Source organism: Barbus barbus (genome assembly GCF_936440315.1).
Source record: "Barbus barbus genome assembly, chromosome: 6".
NCBI classification, from domain to species: domain Eukaryota; kingdom Metazoa; phylum Chordata; class Actinopteri; order Cypriniformes; family Cyprinidae; genus Barbus; species Barbus barbus.
Window position 1 is genome coordinate 22,775,915 of NC_136734.1, and position 25,219 is coordinate 22,801,133.

At 37.7% G+C, this 25,219-nt stretch overlaps 1 protein-coding gene across 2 annotated transcripts in view; it reads right to left on the reverse strand.

Annotated features, from left to right (window-relative positions):
• The window catches only part of LOC306871234 (A disintegrin and metalloproteinase with thrombospondin motifs 3-like), a 125,309-nt gene that overhangs the window by 61,803 nt on the left and 38,287 nt on the right, over nucleotides 1–25,219 (reverse strand). For both annotated transcript variants that reach the window (XM_079419016.1, XM_079419017.1), the window contains exons 5-8: nucleotides 10,649–10,836; nucleotides 6,132–6,215; nucleotides 4,257–4,413; nucleotides 1,461–1,566 (exon numbers count right to left, since the gene is read on the reverse strand). In XM_079419016.1, coding sequence (XP_079275142.1) covers nucleotides 1,461–1,566; nucleotides 4,257–4,413; nucleotides 6,132–6,215; nucleotides 10,649–10,836 — 535 coding nt within the window. The remainder of the gene's footprint in view (nucleotides 1–1,460; nucleotides 1,567–4,256; nucleotides 4,414–6,131; nucleotides 6,216–10,648; nucleotides 10,837–25,219) is intronic.

A 25,219-nucleotide genomic window follows, 5' to 3' on the forward strand; every position in this document is an offset into this window, starting at 1 on the left:
CAACCCTGATCAAACTCACCTACCTGTGATCTTCTAATGATCCTGAAGACATTGATTAGCATGCTCAGGTGTTCTTGATTAGGGTTAGAGCTAAACTCTGCAGGAAAGTAGATCTCTTGGGCCAGATTTGAGGATCCCTGATTTAATGCATCCTTTTGTTTCTTGTCTTTAAAGTCTTATTGACTCCAGTAATGTAATGTCCGTCTGTAGGTTTCAACATTTCTGCATAACTGAAATGAAGTATAATTTATTTAATGAGAAAATGTATTCTTACATCACAAACATCGAAAACAGGAAGGACTGAGGCTTCAGAGGGAATCAATTCTGTGTGACTGCCAGCCATAAAAAAGACAATCTCTGAGGCCCTGACATCTCACTTTGAATTAAATAAAATGTTATTTCAGTCTGTGCTAATGCCAAACTAAATCAAAATCTATCAATAGGATGGTGGTAAGATGCAGTTGTTACGTGTGTGTTCTTCCTCAGTTTCATGTTTGCCCTTATTTGGTTTTGTTCCGGTTTCCCTCATTAGTTCTCTTCAGTTTATCATTGTTAAGTCATATCACCTGTGTTTAATCAATCATCTCATTTACTCCTTTGTTTCCGTTTCTTTATAAGCATTCAGTTTTGTTCAAGTCTTCGCCCAGTCTTAACATTATATGGATGTTAATTTCTTGTATTTTGGAAAGCTTTGATTCATTAAAAGCCTGTCTTTACTTTACCTGTTGTTTCCCGTATTCCTTGGAGGAGCATTACATAACAGCAGTGGAGTAATGATAATTTACCAGTCTTTGTCATGTACGCAATGAAAACTGCATTTGAAATAAAGCGATAGATAGAGTCAGACATTCGAGAGGGTGAAGTCCTTGACAATAGTTTCAATATGGAGAAGAAAATAAGGAGGACTCCATGACTAATCTATGTGTAGGTGGCGAGATTTTCTCTGAAACCCTTTTGAACGTTAGATGCCCACAGACTCTAAGCAACTGTTGTCAAAAGAGGAATTGAAACCCACAAAAGGGACCTGGCAAGGCTGATTAGGCTTGCTAAAACAGTGGCCAAGGACTCTTAAGCTTGAGCTCAAAAATGAACATGAAGGATATTTTTAACAATGTAAGAGACTGATTTAATATTAAGGAGCATAGTAAGGACATCTAGTATCCTGCCATCTGTATTATAAAATATCCTCAAAAGATACTGTAAGCTATCTTGAATGAGACATTGACATTTTTGTGTCCATTATATTACTCTGAATAGAGCCCTCACCTTGAGAGCATAAAGGACATTGGCAATGGGAATTTATCTGGAAACCTGCATTTCTTGTGGTTTATAAAATCAGTATCAAAACTTTTTTGAATTAAATGTCGACCATAAATATTAAATGTGACATAAAACACTTTAAAAAAGCTAACAGCAATCTGAAAAGGCTGAGAAGCACCTGGCGACGTTTAAAAACCTACACATGTCCTGTCTCATGGGCTACAACAAAGGCAGAAGAGAAGCCGTCTTCATGATTGAGGGTGCAGCTGCGGACAGGGTGGCACATCCCGGTGACAGGGGCATATCCTGAGAGTGAGTGAGTGAAAGAGAAAGACAGAGAGGATGAAACAATTACTAGGGTTTATTTATACTGTCATAACTTGCGTCTACATTCTGACAGCTTGCTGCTTGGTGTAATTGTAATACTTTGAGCAGAGTGACGCTGACACACACACACATACATATACAGTATATGTGTGTGATATATATACTATTAATCAATTTATATATATATATATATATATATTTATTTATTTATTTTTTATCAATATACATATTTGATATATATATATATATATATATATATATATATATATGTGTGTGCGTGTGTGTGTGTGTGTGTGTGTGTGTGTGTGTGTATGTGTGTGTAATATGTATCATATTTGACAGTCATGTTTTAACATGATTTAGAAGCCTTACAAATGTGCGTATCAAATGTGATATAGTAGGCTTTTAGCATTAACAATTCACATTTGAAATACCATTATTAGAGGGGCAGAGAAACATATGTGTCAGTATGTGCCAAAACAATGTAACCTACCATCTGTCATTACACCATATTTCATTGGGTTGACCAAAGACAGCCACTTTGTTCTAGTATAATACAGTGAAGTGTGCAATTGTTTTAACCTACTCACAATCTGGCATCCAGTCAAGAACAATTAATGGCAAGTGTTAATCAAACATATAAATTTATAAAATTCAGATAACATGCAAACGAGTCATGTGAAATGGAGATTTCTCAGTTTGTAAAACATACTTTTATTCTTGTTAATGGCAACTGTTGTGCAAAGTGATTTGGATAATTGTGTTGGTTTTTAAGTGTCTGTGTGGAGGGAGCGGGGTTGCATAGTGTCACATAAAAATTAGTCTCAGCCTCAGATGTCATGCCCACGGAACAGTTGGCTAAATGTCTGATGCATATGGCACACAAAAGTGGAAACACTTCAGGAGTTTCGAAGTCGTCATCGGATTATTTGAATTATACAGGATTTCCGGGAGACGTGTGTCGCGTTCTTTAACGTTCTGCCTGGAAACAAAGACGTTGTGACGCCAAACCTCCTCACGAAAGAAGAAAGCTGTTGTGTTTACAACTGTGATGATGAGCGCTTATCAGGATCAACTAAACACTGGATTTTCAAAAGTATGTGAAATATTTAAATTTTGCAGCACAGAATCTTTAAAATACGTCTGAGAGTTTTACACACCGGTCTGTTATTGTGGTGACATTTCGACGCCCCGTAACGTGACAATAAATGAAACAAACTGTTTGACATGTCGGCCTTATGGGCAGGCCTTGGCCAATGAAAGCTGCCATGGATTCCAGACCTTCAGCCGTCAATCTGTAGGTCTGGCTATGTGAGACTACGTAAAAATTAACATGTAATGATAAAAACATTCATTATAGCAGGATTTTTATGTTCCTCAAAAAGTAAACACTGATACACTGATCCTTTATCAATTTTGCTTTATTTGTTTAGGCATTCCGATCAGACTGGTTGAACAAAAGGCCTGAGTTTGGGACCTGTCCAAATAATCCTCTTAATTCAGGTACACAAACTACTTTACTGTCAAAGGAATAGTTCACCCAAAAATAAAAACTGTCACATCAGCCTCATGTCATTCCAAACATTATTTTTCAATGTTACACAGAATAAAAATTCAAACAGGTTTGAAAGGTTATCTTTAGGTCATTTTTAGGTAAACTAAAGCTAAAACTCCAAAAGTAAAACAAAAAATTTTTTTCAGAAAGTGAGAGTGTTTGAATGCTCAAGTGGCTCTGAAAAGTGCATTATAATTCAAAGCAAGCAGCATTGCTTGGATGTTTAAAAAACAAACAAAAAAATTTTAGTGCAGTATACAGTGTGACACAGTATATTGTGACTGGTATCAGACCGCAGGGACGTTGGCTATGATTGTTCAATCATAAGCACCATGCACTGCTAAGAATGAAACAATCCTTTGATGCAAGCCTACAAAACTGTGACAGATACTCAACTGAAGATCTCAGCTCTGAAGCTAAATTCATATCTGCTGTCAATAAGCCAATAAAGCACATCAGCTCTGATTAGCTCAATATCGCCACTGCCAGACACTGAATGCATTGCAGGTGGATGGGGAGGCCAAACAGCTCTTCTCCGATGATTAAAGAGGGCCGTGAGTACATAGAGTGGCATGATAAGGGAAATGTGAGAGTAGCAGTGACAGCATAAACACTTGCTGAGATCAGTGCTCTTCTCAGGAAAAGCTAGAGTTTTCCTGTCAGGTTGAACAGATGCCAAATGTACAATGTATGAACTTTGTCAGTGCTGAAGGAGATATGCTCTGAGAGGACTGCTGCTTCAGCGGCCGCCTCCAGCCTTAGAAAACAAAATCCCTTTTTCCTATGTGCTTATGTAAGTACGCTTTCATGTTTCTCTGCTATCCTTTTCCAATGCTGTGAACCTCTTTACAAATCCACAATATGTCTAAAGAAGAGCTTGTACACCAACCAGCATTCTGTCAGGCCGGTTTTCGTACAGTATTGATGAGGTGCTGACAGAATCGCGTGGGGACTGTGAGGGAGTATTAGTGAGGTAGAGAGATGGCGGGAGAAAGACTGACCTTTTTCATGATACGAACATTTTTAAGAATTTACGTGTGTGGAAAACACATAGGACATGACAGGGTTGAAAATGTTTGAAAGTCAGAGGCATGTCAAAAACCAAAGGTCAAACCTTGCATGCCAGTGGGGCCGAAGCCTTGCCGGGTCAAGAAGATGGCATGGTCGTGATGCTCTGAGTGCTCTGGATCCTCTTTCTGCTGGATGACTGCCCAGCGGCACACGTTTTCCAGGCTTCGCGAAGGGTTGCCACCCTCAATGAGACTGATGGACTGAGAAAAAGATTAGAGACTCATTAGGGGACACTTTCAGCATTCATTAATCTATAAAACACCTTAAACTGATTCACATCGATCACCGTAGGTCTGTTTATTTAATGTCTTCTAGATAAACTCCTGTTTACATATAGTCAAGAGAGTAGTTGAGATCCTTAAAGCTGAAACTCGAACCTTTCTATTTGTAAACTACAGTGAACTAAACTAAAGTGGCATTTTGCGGGTTGCCGCTTTTTCCTATTACATTTCAGTAATTAATCACATTAATATGTATTTCTAATGTTGCAAGTATTTGTGTATTACAGTCTAGACATGAAATTAACACTGTGTATTTGTGAACTGTAATATGGGCTTACAAAATATTTATGTGTTATTGCATGGAAGTGTCTGCGTGCAATGGCTGCGTGCATTAGAGAGAGATTTTAATAATCTCATAATTGGACTAATATAAGTGGCTAGACTGCAGACAGTTGTTGTGCTCTTCCTCGAAGCTAATTATTTCACATTTTTCAAAACTGTTGTGGTAAGTGGCCTGTGCTGAAACAGGGGAGGGCTTTATGTCACATTAGCTCTAGTGGGGAAAAAAAAAAAACTGTCCCATTTAACCCGTTTATCACTCTGGGCAACTAAACTTCTCTTTTTCCATCTGTAATTATTTTAGGTGGCTACGGATGTTTTAAAAACAACTGGTGTACTAGTAGACAACCTTAGCAAGAGCTGTCAAGTGGTTGCACTTAATTCTTGCTGCCAATTATGGGTGTTTACCTAAAATGCAACATTAGAGTGTTATTATTGCTAACTAAAACAAAGAAAAAAAAAATCAGCTAGTTGCCAATTAATTATTTCTCATTTTCATTTAGTTTAGCTTGATGTACTAACATAAATAAAACTGAAATAAAAATGCATACCAACTATTACACCTTATTTTAAGGATTTTCATTATTAAATAGTCCTGATATTACTAGCATATTGGCTGTTGGCTGTTTATTAGTACTTATAAAGCCCATATCAATGCCTTATTCTACATGACCATATTTTAGATCCCTTAATAGAGCCCTACCCCATACCTAAACTTAACAGCTACCTCACTAACAAATCAGGTGTTTATTGAGGCAAAAGTCATACTTAATATTATTAAGAATTTAGTGAGAATTGGACCAAAGATACCTTTTCAAAGGTAAAATTCTTTCCAAAGATACCTAAATTGTGTGTGTAGCACACTTTGTCAGGAACTGTTACCCTTTTAATTTAGGTAGGTCATTTTCACCTGTGAGGCCCAAAATGGGAGGTGCTGGCTAACAGGTTAAAATAAAGTGTGACCAAAAAAAAAAAAAAAACTCTGCAGCATTAGTGACAGTAGGTGAAATATTGGTTATTACATCAATCTATGCATAGCCTTCTATAGGAGATTCTATAAACGATTTAAGTACAGTTGTCTTACTTAAATGATCCTAAAACATACTGTAAAAATTGCAAAAGTATAAAATGTTATAAGTAAGGCATCTGGCCATTAATTGCTGTTAATAAAGGGTCAAAGAGAGGGCAATGGTCATAAAAACATTAAAAGGACATAAATCATTACATCTGTTTTGTTTTTTGTTTTTTTGTTTTTTTACATAAAACATATCTTATGTAAAGTTATAAAAAAAATGATATGAACTATTACAGTTTATAAATGACTTTTGCTTTGATACAGATATTTAGTAGTAATATACCTTAGCATATCCAAGCATAATCATCCTCACAAGCACAACATTAATGTGCACTCCCAATGATTCATCATGGTAGATCTCATTCACCTGTAAACACATGATGAAATAAACACATTATTATCCCCTAAACTCAACATAATAAAACAACAAAACACTGATCCTGGCACAAAGGGGGGGAAAGGAGGTTATCAGGCAAGGATATAAGTTTTGTCATTCTCCATCTAGTCATCTATGACAGCTATTGATTTTATAAACTCGAGGGACTGCAAAAAATACACAATCCTGCTTTATCCCATTTCAAACCCTCACTATGACTGACAATGAGCAAGACAGACCAAAGTCTTTTCTACAACAGCATCAAGATAAAGAGAGCAGGAGGAAATGGGATCTCAGACCCGTAAGAGTGAATTTCTTAGACACAGAAGGCGTTTTTAGACAGGTTTTGGGGCCACGGTTGGCATGGAAAAGCCTATGAAAGGTTGGTAAATGAAAAGAACCCAGTGTTGAGCTGGTCATACAGAGGCCTTTTAAAGGTTCAGATGTTTTTCCTTCCCCACCTAGCTAAAAGGCTGCTGTGTGGGGTGCTGCGTTTTGGAGGCATAGTTTTGCTGGTTGAATGCAGGGTGTAGAGCTGTACCAAATGTCTATATCCTAAATGGTACAAATGTTTCATCATAGCTTTCTAGAGCTATTTTCAAAAACTGGATACACATGTCCAAGTCACACCAAATTTTCACATTTACCCAATACATATATACTACATGCCAAAGAATCTGTCAAATTGAATACCACAAAGTTGTTTTCTTGCTGTGATGCAGATATAACACAGCAAATAATACAATTATTAAGCAAATAACTGACATAATAATTAAACATTTTAAAGTTCTGGTGCAAACACCTGAAAATATGACTGTTGTTCTCTTGACATTGACTAGCATATGATTCTGTAAACAAAATTTTAGGTTGTCCAGATCTGTACGGCAGAGGGGAGACAAATGTGGTGGATCTAAATGCACATCTGTGTTCAATTTGTGCCAAGATCTCTTCTCTTGTAAAGAGCATGAACAATCAGAGGGAGCATTATATCCAGTTGTGCTGGAGATCTGCCATATGGTACACTGGTAATACTGCACTGGAAAAAGAATTACACCATTTTTAATAATAATAATAATAATAATAATGTAATACTGGCTAGTGTATGTACATCACTTTGTTCTGCCATACTGCACTGGAAAAAGAATCACACCATTTTTAATTATAATAATAATACAATTTTATACTTGCTACTGTATGTACATTTTGTACACTGTTGCTTAAAGTCCCTAAAACACAATCAACCAACTAAAGCACAAGATTAAAAAAAGTATAATAAACTCTTAAGTGTATTACAAAAACTTTGATCTTACAGTGTCCCCCTAAAAAATATTTTGCATACAAAATGTACTGCAAAGATTTTTTTCACCCTAAATCTTGCAGAGGCTGTCAGGACTGCCACAAATTCTGCACTCAGGAGGGAAAGGTGAGAAAAACCAATTATGTTGCAGAAAAAACTGCGTAGTTTTATATGCATGTTTGGACAGCTTTTAAAAGAAGGGGAGGGGCACAGAAAGAAAAAACTATGCCTCAGCAGATCTGTGTTGCTGTAGCAGCAGCAAAAAATGTACCAGTGCAAATGATTAAATTGTTCTCTGGCATATGAACACAGATTGCCTCAACAACGCTTTTAATCAGCAGAGGACGGTAAGTCTCTTACCAACTGCCCCCTCTCTTCTTCCCAGCCATCTCACACAATTAAACAGAAGCTCTGCAGAAATTAATGCTTAAAATCATCCTCTTCAAGCAACAGCTTTAAATAAGCATGCAAGGGACCTAATCAAAGAAGTCTGCATGTGTGAAAGTTGTAGCGATGTTGCATTTTTATACCGAACTCATTATATCTTAAAGCTCAAACCCACTCCAGTTTATGGAGAATGAATGAATGAATGAATGAATGAATGAATGCAAAAACTGAATCTCAGACCAACAAGAGTGTCATAGTATACTCTGTTTTTACTATGGAGCGGCAGTAGCCTACTTGCCACACATTTTACAAGATTAGATGTTTGTCATGGTGCTCATTATCTGCAAATCATTCGTCATCGTCCTCGGTCATCTCTCCTTACTCTATGTGGTAGGCTAAGTGAAATTTTATATTCTGTAATGCAGTGTTTCCCATACATTGATTTATTTGTGGCGGCCTGCCACAATATCAAAACTGACCAACACAAATAGATTTTTGTTTTTTCCAAAAAGCTTTGACTTGAATAAGCAAGCGCTGCACGTTTCAGAATCGAATCACGGTGCGGGTGTCTTTATATCACTGCATTTCTGAAGGAAACAGACTGTCTTCATAAAATGTTGGATGTCATTTTCATTTCATCTTGTATAATGTCTGATAAAGCAGCGTTACCAGGGAAACCGCTATTTCTCCGTGCTCTACAAGCGCCTTCTGCTGGCAGAGAATTAATTTGCATATATGCAGCCACAAGTAAAGTCCAAGTCTGTGGGAAACACTGGTAATGTAACAGGCAACCGTTAGCAATCGTTATGTTTCCTGTGCCTTTATGAATACTGAATATTTGTTTTACTGATAGTGTTGTAAAGCACTTTGTGACTCCTTGTCTGTGAAAGGCGCTATATTAATACATTTTATTTACTTAATTCAAATTATTAAATGGATGCCACCTTATTGGGACAATAAAGCCCTCCCTACACCTACCCTAACCCTACCCGATACTTTTATTTTCAACTTTTTGATTATTTCCTTAATTTTTATTGAAAATAAATGCCTTTCCGATGCGATATGAGATTTGAAAGGGGAAAAAAAAACTTTGGTGAAAGGCGGGCTCGAACTCGGGTCGATCGCATTAAAAAAAGCATAGGCCTATGCCTTACCATCTAAACCATTGAAGTTGATGCTATATGGCCGTCTTTTTGTTGACTAACTCAATCGCACGTTGGAGGGCGGAGTTAGTGTAAATAGCCTTTGCCAACAAGGGGGGCTATTTGCACTTAGTGTAAATAGACACTCCAAAAAGTTAGAACTTGTTTTGAACAATTTCTTTGTCATCTGCAGATTGATTTTAAGTAGAGGGGAAAAAAATCTATTTAAATCGTAAATTGGATTTTTTTGTGAAAAAGTCAGGGATTTTTTTTCAGGCAATATCGCCCAGCCCTAGTTGACATTAATTCTTGCAAATTGTTCAAGCAAACTAAGGGTTAGGTTGTACTTGATCCTGTTAAATTATGCAATCAATAGGAGGGCAACATGAATATTTCAGACATAAAGAGCTCACAGGCATTGTGTGCGTCTACAGCTAAAGCCCATAGTATATATGCTAAATCGCTAAACTAAAGCCTTATGACTGATGCTATTATCTACACAGATTACTCAGCGCATCTGTGGTCATGTTTCATAAATCTCCTCAGAACAGAACCATTTACTAAAAGAAGAATATGTCAATCTTGTAGACATAGTGGGGTCCTCTATTTTAAGAGAGGAGATTCGATTTTTCTCAAGCGCTAGCTTAATAATGTGCTTTTCCTCCCAAAACAGAAAATGTCAGAGACATGACCACATCTGGACAATTTCACGCCTCATACGAGCTCACTCTCTTTATAGGTGCAGCTTAATGACATATTTGCATATATGCAAACATTGACTGCTGCCATCCACTTTCTGTAGTCTGGCAGAAAGGTGTTTTGTCATCAGTAAATTTTCTTGAAATGAATTCCTAAAATAAGGACACTTAAGCACCTGTGCCTTCCATTTACCTGCATATCAGAGGACTGAATCAGGAGAAGAGTTAATAAGGTTTATGAGGAAGAAAATAATTGATTGCTCAACAAAGATGGCCTTATGGTCAGAGAGTTTTGGGGGATTGAGGGGAAGTTGAGGGGATTTGGGGAATATAAATCTAGTAGAGAAATCCGAATTTTGAGAATGTGTTTTCTTAAGAGTTTCATCAAATATTTTTGACTAAAAAAGTAAATAATTTTATCAATATAATATTGCCAATATTAATGATATTAAAATAACGTTAGGGTAAGACTAGGAACAAATTTTCACTATTAACTAGTTCCTTATTATCATGTCTATTATTAATATCTTGGCTGTTTATTAGTACTTATAAAGCACGTAATTCTGCATCCATATTCTACATTCCTAATCCTAAACTTGATATATACCTTACTATCTAGCAGTTTATTGAGGCAAAAGTAGTTAATGGTTTGTTAATGGTGAGAATTGGACACAATAAAGTGTGACCAATAGTATTAATAATCCGAATAATCCTGTATTATGCTTGTAATAGCCCCATCACAGAAAAAATGTATATAGATTATTTCATTTATTTTTATACATAATACTGTAAATATATAAAATACAAATTATATTGCAAATAATATTGTAAAGCTAGCACCCAGAAAATAGATAAATAAATCTTCCTGTTGAGTCCTGCTAAGGACAATGGGATACTCACAATGTTCATGAGGGTGAGGAGATAGTTCTGCACATGCTCTTTCCCATGGAAACGTACAACAGTATCATCTACTCCAAGCAGCACCTCAATGTTGTAGTCATCATCACCAGCGTGTCTCCGTCTCCTGACTGTCCGGTTGACTTGTTTAGCAATATTATCCAGCACCCTTGGTGCATCCAATTCAGGCTCTGCAAGACAAGATGATTAGGCTCAAGACAGCACCTTATCTTCATCATTTGGCAACAACGACATATTAAACAGAAAAAAGTCCTCTTTGCATTATGATGAACTAGCGTCTTGCACATTTTTTCACAGAGTGTAAGTGGATGCCAGCCAAGAACAACAGAAAGCAATCCAAACAAGGGCTCTTCATGATCCAACATCAATCCAGGCTATGAACCAATGTCTTTTTTAAACACTGATGCTAAAATAAATATTTCAAACATCTTGCTCTCTGGCTGGCTCTGGTCTACAGTGTTGGGATTGTGAGGAACATTCCTCAGCTCTTACATCCCGTCATGACACACGCATTCTTGTGTGGCCCAGATCCCAGAAGAGTAAACACTGTCTCTAAAGTTCCACTTTAAAAAGTACAGGGCTTCCTCTCACGCTCAGACGTGCCGTGTGTCCCTTTGCAGGTTCTCCGGTCTACAGCGTCTCCATGCACACCCTCATTGTCCTGAGGGGCTGCCATTCACAAATGGCAAAGTGAGGATAGCACACACACATGACAAACCTGCCTAGCCCGCTGGCCTCAATTCTAAAATTAATTTTGATGGCAAATGAGACCATTCAGATCACCAGTGGAAACCTACCATGTCTAGACTGCAAAACAGAGTCTCACTGCAGCCAATAATAGGTTATAAGCAAAATGTGCTAGTCCAGAAATCTTTCAAGCATTTCAAGGTTTTCCACATTTGAAGTGTGTGTGTTTGTGTGTGCGCGTGTTTTTGTGACAAATGAGGACATACATTTGTATAATGACACAGATATTACAAGGTGAAGGTGACTTTTCAGGACATTACCCAATGTCCCCACTTTTCAAAACGCTTATAAATCATACAGAGTGAGTTTTTTGGAGGGAAAGTAGACAAGTCTCCTGTGAGGGCAAAGTTTAGGTGTAGGGTTGGTGTAGGGCAATAGCACACACAGTTTGTTCAGTATAAAAACCATTATGCCTATGGAGAGTCCCCATAAACCACAAAAACCAACGTGTGTGTGCGTGTGTGTGTGTGTTTTGACTTCATGAATGCAAAATATTTTAAAAAATATTTTCTTGTATGTTCCACAGCAGGATAAAAAAGTGAAAGTCATACAGATTTGCAACGACGAGTAAATGATGACAGAATTTTAATTTTTTGTGTGAACTATTCCTTTAAGGAGATGATATATACAGTATTTATTTAAATGGACAGATCACCCAAAAATTAAAATTCTGTAATTAATTTCTCACCTTCTTGTCGTTCCAAACCCGTAAACCTTTGTTCATTTTCGGAACACAAAGTGAGATATTTTTGATGAAATCCAAGAGCTTTCTGACCCTGCATAGACAGCAAAGCAGCTACCATGTTCAAGGCACAGAAAGGTAGTGATTGTTAATAGTCCATGTGCCATCAGTGGCTTAACCTTAAGCTTATAAAGCTATAAGAATACGTTTTACTTTTTGTGTGCAAAGAAAGCAAAAATAATGACATTATTCAACAATTTCTTCTCTTCCGTCAGATTTCGGCACGCATTCATGAAAATACCACGATGCATGCATGTGCATTCCACTGATTGAAAACAAGGAGCATCACGTTTTGTGAATGCATGGCGACTGACACGGAAGAGAAAAAAAATTGTTGAATAAATGTGTTCTTTTTGTTTTCTTTACAAACGAAAAGTTAACTATACCTTTAATAGGTAAGAAAGTTTAGTCAAGTTTTTTCTGGTCAGGTTTACCAGGTCTCAAATGAAAATAGATAAATAAACATAATACAAAAAATATCTTACTGAAAAAAAGGGGGTTTTCAGGTGTAGGATTAGGGGACAGAAAATGTCATTACCTCAGTGTAACTACAACCAAAATCAAAGATAGGTCCCCACCATGACAAAAAACAAACGAGTGTGTGTGTGTTTGTGTTCACGCGTGCCCTGATTTGTGACTGCGTGTTTTGAGCTCCATCAAGTTGATTCTTTATCGTCTGTCATTTTCGTTTCTATAACGTGTGAATATATCCCCTATAGCATTCTAAAACAAAACCAATCAGAGTGCCTTGTTATCACTAGTTTTATTTAGATTTCTCGAGTCTGCTATTAGCTTATAGCCCGTTAGCATCGGCAGCGTGGCTGCCGCTAATCTCGCTTAGATTGCTAATACTCTATTCACACACATTACCATTGTTTCACTGTTACTTGCTTAAATGGCACATTTGTGTCTACCTTTGAGTGCAGGTGAGGACACATTCGAGTTGCATTCGGTGCAGCTGGAGCTGGAGGCCGTGGAGAAGCAGATCCGCGACCTGGTGGAGAAGCAGGCCCAGCTGAGAGAGCGGAGAGCTGCGCTGGAAACATCCCAGGCTGACGCTCACAAGTCCGAGGTAAGTATACAGCACGCTGCTAACACTCCCACCACCTCTACTCCGTGTGTTTCTCTGCACAGACCCTGTGCACCCAGGACGCGATCTTCCCAGATGTCCTTCACTCCGGTGCCGGGACGCCACGGACCCTGGGTGCACAAGCAGCGGAAGACGCGAGCCAGGCCCCGGGCGACGGCCTCCGGTCTTCGAGATCTCCAGCCGGAACTGCTTCGCTCCCCTCCGCAAGACGGAACGCGACGCTGTGAACGTCAGAGACTCCATCGTCCGGCACGTCCGTGCTACGTTAGCTGAAGGTAAAGTGCACACTCACTGTTTCCCCGGTGCTCGTGTTCTCAATGTTTCTGCGCAGATACCCACGATCCTGTAGGGTGACGAGAGCATCGGTGCTGTCGTGCTGCACGCGGGGGTCAACGACACAAAACTGCGGCAGAGAGAGACACTGAAGAGGGACTTCAGGAGCCTGATCGAACCGGTACGCAGCACATCGCCTGCGACGACGATCATCGTGTCAGGACAGCTTCCCACGTATCGACTACTACTGTGTATAGACCGCCAAGGCCATATACAGATTTCCTAAAAGAATTTGCAGATTTCCTCTCAGATCTATTGGTCAATGTTGATAAAGTGATAATTGTCGGCGATTTTAACATTCAGGTTGATAATACAAATGATGCGTTAGGACTTGCGTTTACTGACCTAATAAACTCTTTTGGAGTCAAGCAAAACGTCACCGGGCCCACTCATCATTTTAATCATACGCTAGATTTAATTATATTGCATGGAATCTGCGTTATTGTCTGGGCAGAAAGAGTTGTTACCTGTAGCAGAAGAACCGCTTCTCAATATTATTAACTCATCGTTATCTTTAGGTCACGTCCCAAAACCATTCAAGCTGGCTGTTATTAAGTCTCTTATTAAGAAACCACAACTAGATTCTAATGTCCTGGCAAATTACAGACCCATTTCAAATCTTCCGTTTATGTAAAAATTTTTAGAAAAAGTTGTGTCTGCTCAATTGTGCTCCTTCTTGCAAAAAAAATATCTCTATGAAGAATTTCAGTCAGGTTTCAGGCCTCACCATAGTACAGAAACTGCATTAGTTAAAATGAAAAATGACTTGCTTCTTGCTTCAGACCAAGGCTGCATCTCATTGCTAGTATTACTTGATCTTAGTGCTGCATTCGACACTATAGACCATGACACACTCATAGATCGATTACAAAACTATACTGGTATTCAAGGGCAGGCTTTAAGATGGTTTAGATCCTACCTGTCCGATCGCTACCACTTTGTTCATTTAAATGGGGAGTCATCTCAATTATCACCAGTAAATTATGGAGTACCACAAGGATCTGTCCTAGGTCCTCTGCTATTTTCAATATACATGTTGCCCCTTGGTAATATTATTAGAAAATACAGGATTAGTTGTCAGTGTTCAAGTTCAAGTTCAAGTTTATTGTCATTCCGCTACATGTGGGGACATACAGTGGAACGAAATGTCGTGTCTCGCAGGACCACGGTGCTACATAAATACAGACATACAACAATGAAGTAAAAAAACATTATAAACCTATACACTACTAACAGATTTAACTATAAGTATACTATATATAAATATTTACTTGATGTTATGCTGATGATACTCAACTATATATCTCAGCAAGACCAGATGAAACTTTTAAACTATTTTTAAGCTAATAGATTGTGTATAATTTCCTCCTATTAAATTCAGATAAGACAGAGATATTACTTATTGGACTGAAAAACAGTACACAGAATCTCTTGGATTACAATTTACAACTAGACAGATGCACTGTTACGTCCTCTAAAGTAAAAAATCTGGGTGTTATATTAGACAGCAACTTGTCCTTTGAAAATCATATTTCTCATGTTACAAAAACAGCATTCTTCCATCTTAGAAACATTGCCAAGCTTCGAAACATGCTACCTGTTTCTGATGTAGAAAAGCTAGTTCATGCATTCATGACCTCTAGACTGGACTATTTTAATGTACTGCTAGGTTGTCCTGCATCTTCAATAAACAAGCTACAGATAGTCCAAAATGCAGCGGCTAGAGTTCTTACCAGGTCAAGAAAATATGATCATATTGCCCCAATGTTACAGTCTCTGCACTGGCTACCTATTAAGTTCCGTATCATTTACAAAATATTATTACTTGCCTATAAGGCCCTAAATAGTTTAGCTCCTGCGTACCTAACTCGTCTTCTACCACGCTACAATCCAACCCGCTCCCTAAGGTCGCAAAACTCTGGACCTTTGGTAGTATCTAGGATAGCAAAGTCCACTAAAGGAGGTAGAGCTTTTTCACATTTGGCTCCCAAACTCTGGAATAGCCTTCCTGATAATGTTCAGGGTTCAGACACACTCTCTGTTTAAATCTAGATTAAAGACACATCTCTTCAGCCAAGCATTCACATAATACATTTTATAATCTTGTACTGCAGTTATATCTGATCAAATGTACATTATTATTATTCTTTAGCTTAGGTTGAACAAATCATTTTTGCTTAGATGGAACAGCAGCTACGCTAATTATGTCTCTATTTGTTTCTCTGTTTAATTACAGAAGCTTCAGTCTGGATCCAACCCTTAAATTATCTGAGATGACCAAACACCTGAGAAAAGATAATGCCAACCCCTCAGAGGACCTTAGAGGATGCCAATGCTCAGACAACATACAGAATTACAAAATTTTGCCATAAATTAAATATATTAAGGTTCTGAAATATATAAATATATTGTGGAAACTTAATTTCCTGTAGAGCTGCTTTGCAACGATTTGTATCGTAAAAAGCGCTATACAAATAAACTTGAACTTGAACTTGAACCCCTCTCAATCTCATTTCGATCCTTCGCTCGTAAAACATGACCCATGACAGTGAGTTAGCCTTGCCAGCCTCACTCTGAACAATAAAAACTGGATGCATAAATGGCATCTTTTAAAACGATGACACAATGAAACATTTGGAGCACCTTGAGCTTTAACGCTTTGGTTTTACATTCTATTATGCTACTAAGATAATTTACACACAGCCTCTCCATATTTCAGAGTGCTGAATAAATATCACATTCATTTTTCTCCCAGAGCAAAAGTCTACTTAAAAGATTAGGAGTTAACATAAAAGCGCAATTTCACATGATTACATATATAGTATTTGTAATGTAAAATTGCACATGCTGTCAAGATGAAAGTATTTTTAGTGGGACAAAATGAATTAATTGAATTGACAGTACACGGCTCCTTTATTATCATGAAATCCGCTTACTCTGATGTTATTTGTTAAACAAATTGGGAATGCTAAAACCACCTAGGAATCCAATTACATTTTTAAACAAGGATATAAAAGCTTTCAACGCAGTGTATCTTGACAATAGCAATGTGACTGGATTTCACTGTTTTTTTTCATCTTCTATCTCAGTTTAGAAAATAGGTCCCTCTGCTCTCCTCACAGAAAACATGTTTTAAGATTAACGACCATTTCTTTGATGGGTGAAGGTGGTTTTCCCTCCCTGGAAGCATAAACAATTAGCAGGCAACAGCGTGCTAATAACAAACAGCATTGGGATCAAAAGATGCAACAGGGGGCAGATTCGGTGGAATTCTTCCACGTGGCGCTCAAGGATAACACCACTAGCTGTGATCTAATGTTCTGGGAGCTACTTTAACTCTTTATTAGGACATAAGAGAGCTCTTGTAAACAAGAGCAGCTGAGTTAGCAAACGTTGCCCTCCTAAAGTTGGAGTATGACAGCAGGGGCCTTACTGTATGTGGGCTTCATGAACATGCTCCACAGTCTTTGAGACTAAATTATTTTTACTTTTAATTGCGACTCTAAATATCTTCATGGCAGTCTTAAAGCTTATATCCATTATGCTGAAAAGTCTCATAAGACATCAGATAAAACAGAATCTACTGTTAAGCTATCAAATACACTGAACCCATTAAGATGAGAGAGAAAAAACATTTTCTTTATCCTACTGAGACTTTATTCCATCTGTGATCTCTGGTGTCAATTCATTCTATTTCACAGTGAATGCAGTTATGACACAAATCAGTTTTAATTATTATCCCATTCATGTCCTCCAGCCTGCAGTTCAGAACTAACGCAGACTGAATGTCAAAATTTCTCTATTAATGGCTCTGTAGTTCAGAATCAACAGGAACAGAATGTCAGAGGATGTCTAAGAATACATAAATAAAGTATATATAAAAATACTGTATGTAATTTATACTCTCAGATGTTACTAAAACACATGCCGCTGGCCAACTGTGGATCATACATTAGGCTGGTGAGTTCATTCTGGCAGTTCAATTACTCAAGGCTTTTCAATGCGTGGCAAACCCAGGGCTGTCATGTCTGATAATGAGGTATGATTTGTAGTTTTGGCCTCACAAGTCTCCAGCAGAAAATTTCTCACTTGAAAGCATAATCAATGCACAATAAATAGCACAGCCCTACTCTTCAGTGTCACATGATCCTTCAGAAATCATGCATGAAATGCATGAAACTGACAGGACAGTTAGACAACTAAATCTCACCGCTGTCTCAAAGAACAATATCCTTTAGTGTCAAGAGGGGGAAGACGAGAGCACTTTCCTGTCATGCTGATGTATTGTTCTTGTTTATACTGTAATATAATACAAAAACACTTGATATCAGTGGGTTCAACTCTCAAAGGCATTCTCTCAGCCTTGCACAGGACACCATGAAAGTGAAAGACAATGTCTGTAATTCATTCATGAGGATGAAAACCTCATGTGGTGTGATATCCTTCACAAATACTGCCCATTACACTTCAGTGAGTGCAGGGAGTTTGAAGGATTATGGGACATGTTGTATTTCATTCCTACACAGAGGCATTGCGCCTCTTCTATTGCCTGTTGCACTTTGTTTTCCAACATTGACTGGCCCATGGGGATGACCTCTTAACAACCCAGATGTAAACACCCCAGACACACACACAGAGCGAGAGAGAGAGAAACAAGCCATGAAGTTCTTTCCCAGACAACATTTTGCCACCCCAAAACAAAAATAGATGTGTCCAAATTGATGGAAAGGCAGCTAATGACCTATTAATAAGCCAAGGATAAGTTAAGCCAGGTATATTCAAAACATAAAGCTCTTGTTAGAAAGCAAACAATAAAACATTACAAATAAGAAAATGTCACTAGGAGCTGCACATGATAAACATTAGTCCGTTAAAAAAAAAAAAAATGAATAAATATTTAAAACTGTCCGTTTACATTTGCAGAGTAAACCAGTAACAGCACAAATGCATAATATTAGTGCCTTGCAGGTGGTTTTTACTCATTTAAAACTGCATAAAAGCCAGAAACTACATAAGTGGGGCATGAAAAGAAACTCACTGCATAATATATCCACATGAGTATCTCAAGAGGAATACATTCTTGGATGATAACCCCAGTCACTGGGCATGGTCTCTGCCAGATCTCCCTCTTTTCTTTTATTTCTGTTAATAAATTACTCATGGAATAAAATACGCAGCAGTTATGACATCATTCTGCAGGCCAAGAATTCTAAGAATTTTGTCCATTTGCCGGAGTCTATTTCCAGCAAACCCTGCACAGACAGGAAAAAAGAAGGGTATTGTGGGACGGTAATACAGCCAGTCCTGTTTGACTGCCAGATGGCATGGTGGAACGGAGACTCACAGAGTAACTTCCCAACTCTAATGAGACATTCAAATTATGTAAAAATGCTTTCAAGGTTGTCCTCAACTTGACACACTTCAGAGCCAAGACTGGAGGATAATTATAAAAATGGCTCATGGAATAAATGCATCAACTATTATGATTTCTTTTCTTAGAGGGAATATGGAAAGGACAGTGCCTGAATGATTCATTTCACAGAACAATTCATTTGAGAGGCTAATTGTGCCAACTCGCTACACATAACACACAATATTCTCCTTTTGACTGGCTGGAGTTGAACTTCAAAAAGAAAGAGACTCTGATAGAGAACTGGAGGGCTGCACATGTTGGGTTTTCCGATTTTCCAATTTTTCGTGAGAAGATGTATATATTGCTAAATGAGAGCCATAGCTGATATTTATGTGCTAATTAATTATAGCCATGCAATTTCATCAGAATTCTATTTATTATAGTTTAATAAATGTGGGTAGCTCCTCAGCCGAGGAACCCATTTCCCACCATGCAGGGTTGAAATAAAACATTAATATTGCATTACAAAAGGAGGCTTTAGCCAAGAATAACTGATGGAAGCACGTAATTCTCTTTTTGACTCAGGTGTCAAAATCATTTATAGTACAAACCTGCAGGAAGAATTATGGAAACCAAAATCAAAATCCATTAATTCTATTCATACAATATGATAATAGGAGCAGATATAAATTTTCAGTTTCCTGCTTCAACTAAAGCATTAAAGAGCCAAGTGCCCTAGGCAAGATCTGCGTTATCCCATTTAACTTGTAGGATATTCAAACCAAACAGTATACAGTACATCTTAAGTTTGCAGTGACTTGATAAGATGTACTCATAAGACCATTAATTATGTAAGCCATATTTCTATTATGCAATATAAGTGCTATAATTTACAATACTCAGATCAAAGGGCTCTAGGTTTTATTAGACATAACATTATCTTAACCCATCATAGAGGGCCTGCAAGTGATGCTAGAAGCCTTATTTCATTCAGTGATGGACCACATTATTTTATTGACAGCTTTATCTCATCCCTTTGGTTGTCCATTTTTGCTCTGGCTTATTTAAAACAGAAAAAAACAAGAGTCATTTGTAAGGGTTAATTTTAAGTGGCTAGAACATTAGATAAGTGAGAACATCAAAAGTCCCTTCACTTGCTTCTGAATAAAAAGGCTAAAAGCCTAAAAAATGTTTCCTACCTCATGAATATAAGAATTCGGCTTAATAACAAGACGTTGCTTTTATCATCTACTTTGCCAAGATCCCTGATCAAGAAATTTTCAATAGCGTCATGATGAAATCTCTGGCAACTGCACATGGGCGGCTAAAGACTGCTAATCAGCTAAACTACAAAGTGTTTTCTAAGAGGACGCCAGACATCTCTAGATGTAAAAATCATCTCCTATGACACTGTTTATACCAATTAACACTAAGAAATTCCTACTCAGAATTGCTGGTACGAATCTGACTTGCTTGTGTGTTTTCATGCGTCAGCGGTGGGTTTTTATTGCGATCATGTGGGCTGGGAAAGAGGCTAGCTTTCTATTTAGTCCAATGAAAAGGCACTTTAAAGCCTTTTATTTCGGATGTGGGAAAATATTTATGTTGACGTCTTTGACAGCACAATGGAAGAGGAGGGGACTTTGGAATGGCTCTTTGAGGGATGTCATTACTCACAATTTAGCCCCTAGTGTTGACTGCTTACCCACATAGCTTTACTCTGCTGATCCCTAATGTGTCAGAAAAGCCTACTGTCCTTGTTTGTGTAGCTTTCACTAAGTGAATTCAAGGTCTAAAGCACTGGAGACAACAGATGGGCAATTAGCTTTAGAACCCAGTAAATAGTTATTTGAATGGTGAAACAGTTAGTGCACACTCAATTTGCTACCATGTTTGAATTTTGACCACAATATGTACAACTGTAATTGCTTTTTCCTGTAACATGATAATCATCAACTGCCATTTGCATTTAATATGACTGATGTTAAAGGAATAGTTCACACATAAATCATAAAGGTTTGAAACAATACAAGTGAGTGAGGTGACAGAATTCTCATTTTTGGTTGAAATTTATATTTAGAAGCTTTACAGCTTCTGTTATCAGATAAGGATTTTTTTTTTTACGGTCAAAATCTCAGTGCATCCTCACGCAGCACAGCAATGAAAAAAGGACAATAAAATCAATTAAGTCCTGATCTGAAGAGTTTAAACTGCAAAAAGGAAAACCGTTGTACTACCACTGATAAGCGGATCAATGTTGACAAAATGTCTCAAACTTCAGTTAAGTCATCCTCAGATAACTCTCTTTATCTCACTATGTCTGTCTTTTATAGTTGGCTTGACATTTTCTTACATCGTACACTTGTGCATTATGGATGGATTATGTGTCTAAGTGGCTGTTTTCATTTTCCTCAGCTGTTTGTATTAAAGGCTCCCCCCAGTTCCTTCGAGCTCAGCAGGGTCCATTTTAAACAAAAAACGTTTTCCATTCACCAAATCTGGATCTGCCCTTTGAGATGCTGTCGGGTCAGAGACAAAAGCCAAAAGCACTACACCTCTACACTTTCCAGACCAAATCTGACAGGGATTCTCAGAGGTTGCGCAGTCTCTTCGTCTCTTCCTTTGTACTTGGTCTAAAATGTTTCATTTGAAAGCCTAGCAACTGCAGCATGCTAATAGACGCCTTACCCAGCACGGTCGACCACCGGAATTGTTATTCCTTTTGGTTAAACTCATCTCTCCAGGGGCTGGAGCCAATCTTTACAGCCAGTGACAAATCACCTGAAGAGTAACTGAAACATGCACTGCAACCAAGACAAAGTCCAGCAGCCTGGCCTGCAATTTGCACTAAATGGGTTCATCAATGTCTTGATGTTATCTGCTCCCACAGACCTCATGACCTTTCAGATAGATGGCTCAGAGTCTTTGGAGGGAGACTGAATCTAGATTATGTTGGCAATCTCAGATTTATTATCGAGAGCGAGAACTCTGTGGCAAATCTGTTATAATCTCACAGCTGTGCTTCACGTTGTTCCAGTGTCATTAAGGAGCCTTCCTGTCATCCATTACAGACACTGCACAGACACGTTGATAAAGCCATGCGGTAACCATGTAAAGCAGATAATGGAGTTGTTCCACCCACTTTTAATATACTCCTTGACATGCTGGAATTTATCTGCATGAAAGCAAAAATCATTAAGAGACTCTTTCGATTCTGTGGCCTTGAGGAACGCTTACTATTATTTACACCCAAAACTTTATTTGTATAGTACGGCTCAGATAAGAAGGATCGTTCGGGTGATTTTCTGAACAGCATGGTCTGGATTATGTACACTGAGAGAGGGACGGCCTGTTACTAATCTCATTATGGACTATAATGTGTAGGCAGAGGAGAGCACGATATATGGCTCTCAAACACCTGGAAATTAATGCTAATATACATTTAGATTAACTTTGCCAACATCTGACACTCAAAATTCATCTGTAAAAACCTGTGAATACCTATGCAACCAACAATGAGCGATTTTTGTGCTTTTTTTATTTATTTATTTTTATTTTTATTTTCTGTAGCCTGATTTAGACTGTAGTTGTTTCTCGGGCATAAGCGATTTCCATCATTTACAAGGGGTTAGTCGATAACTTTAAAAATTCCCTGTTGAATTACCTTCTGTTTTTTACAAACACCAAGGTCATGAGGTAATTTCATTGTCATCCAATGGATCCACATCTGAGAAGAAATTGATTCAAAATTCAGTGTTTAAATTCATTATGTCCATTGCCGAACACTGTACAGTAACAAAAAAATCAAAAAAATGAATAGCTGAAAAGTATTTACAAGAACAATATTTCATAAATGCTCCACAACAGTGAGTGAGAGCTGTTAAAAACAAAAAGAAGAAAGCAAAGAAAAGCATTTAAACATTTAAAATAATTAATTATTATGCCAGCAACAGATCTGCAACACACTTTTAAAATATGTACATATAGGCCTCTTTATATAGGCCTACAATTACATAAAAATACAAACCAAGCAGCTTTGTTTATCTTGTGTAAATAAGAGGTTGCATTAACTTTAGAGGTTAGAGGTTGCACTAAATTTTTAATGGCAACCATCATTTTGAGAGATAAAATACAAGACAATCTTAATGATAAAATGCAACCATTTCAAATAATGCGTCTATTTCCCATTTTTTAAACAGGAGATTTAATAATAAAATAAGTATATGAAAATAAGTATATAAATATGAATTTATTATTCCAATACTATTTCAGTCTAGAACCCTGACTCAATATTTGTTTTTCAAATTGTTGTGTTAGTGTGCAACAAACCCACTTACATTTAAGCACTAGGCATACACATTTATCCAAAGCACTTTACATTACATTCAAGACATACAGAATCAAACCCATGACGTTGGTGTTGGCGTCACCGTGCTATACTGTTTGAGGTACAGGAAAGACACTTGTACACTTGCAAATGTAACCTGATCGATGCTTTGGTCTTTTTTTAGAGCTCTAGACACATTCACTTAAGGAAGGAGAACTTCTCTTTTAGTCAGGAGGGCAAGCAGAGGCCCTGACCTGTGTACCACGGAAGGAGTTAAAATAACACATGGCTGGAAACAGCACCATGAGGCTAAGTATCACATCAGCTTTCTCTCCTCTATTAGACAACACAGCTTGCCACAGTACCAGACCACAATTCAAATTGTGATGTTTTTGAAAGACAGCTGAATGCGGGCACGCAATCGATAACATCCTTAGATGAATTGGACAGAGTTACTCTTAGATCCTTGAATTTCTTGTGTCCATGAAACCAAACCCCAATGAAGAGGATACTATGCTGAAAATGCAGCTATGCCCATTCAACAGGCAAAAACCGCACTGCTGACTGAGCTTTAAAAAATTGCTGTTCATTTCCTCACCCTTAGGCCATCCAAGATGTAGGTGACTTTTTTCTTCAGTAGAGCAGTAAAAAAGAATTTTAGCTGAAGCTGTGGTCCTTGGTAATTTATAACATGCAAGTCAACAGCTCCTGTCACTTTAGAGACAAAAAAGCATATACTGTATAGGAAAGACTAAATTAATACCTGTTGCTTCTGATGATATATTGAGGTAAAGTAAAATGATCAGCCTGTGCAAGAAACTGAACATTATTTACAACATTAAACTGGAAATCTTTTTAAAACTGGTTCTTTCGGGCCGTTAGTTTCAATGGTACAAATAAACAATTCACTAGTTCGTTTATGTAATAATGCAATGGCGTAACTTACACGCAATTATATTATTAAAGTACCCAATAATGATGTGAAATGCAAAATATTTTACATGTCTAAAGCACATAAAGTGAATAAACGGGTCTTCATTAGCTCACATTTTTACATGAACAATGAGAAACCATAAAAACTTTAATTTTGCCCCTTCAAGTGCTTGCTTTATGTATCAGCTTATTGCCGGCTTATCTGTTTCCAAACCGAAGTCCCTTTAAAGTCAGTGTGAACCGGAAGTTGTTGCCACCTTTATTTCTGTATGGTGAAGAATTTCCAACTGAAACGGAATACTGAGTAGAGGGTGGGGTTTTATTTTAGCGCTCCTCCTCTCATCTCTCACTCGCAGCAAACTAACAGTTGGAGGGGCGTGGTTAAGCAAATTTTGCCCAAGCCATGGCCCAAGCTGTCAAACTGACATCATCAGAGAAAGAGTGCCATTCCGGAGTGGAAACAAAAGATCAGATTTTGATTAAAGATAACCAAGAAAAACTATTTTTTTCAGAGGATTAACTTGCGCGGATTAATTGTTCACCTTAAGACTAACAATGTGCACTAACAAAATAAATATTGTAAATTTTGATTTCATGCGGACTTTAAAGTGCCCCTATTATGGATTTTTGAAAATTACCTTTCATGCAGTGTTTAACACAGCTTTTAAAGGAACACTCCACTTTTTTTTGGAAATAGGCTCATTTTACAACTCCCCAAGAGTTAAACAGTTGAGTTTTACCGTTTTTTAATCCATTCAGCCGATCTCCGGGTCTGGTGGTAGCACTTTTATCTTATTTTAGCATAGATCATTGAATCGGATTAGACCATTAGCATCTCACTCAAAAATGACCAAAGAGTGTCGATAATTTTCCTATTTAAAACTTGACTCTTCTGTAGTTACATCGTGCACTAAGACCGACGGAAAATGAAAAGTTGCGATTTTCTAGGCTGATATGGATAGGAACTATACTCTCGTCCCTGCGTAATAAGGAAATCAAGGAAAACGAGAGTTTAGTTCCTATCAGCC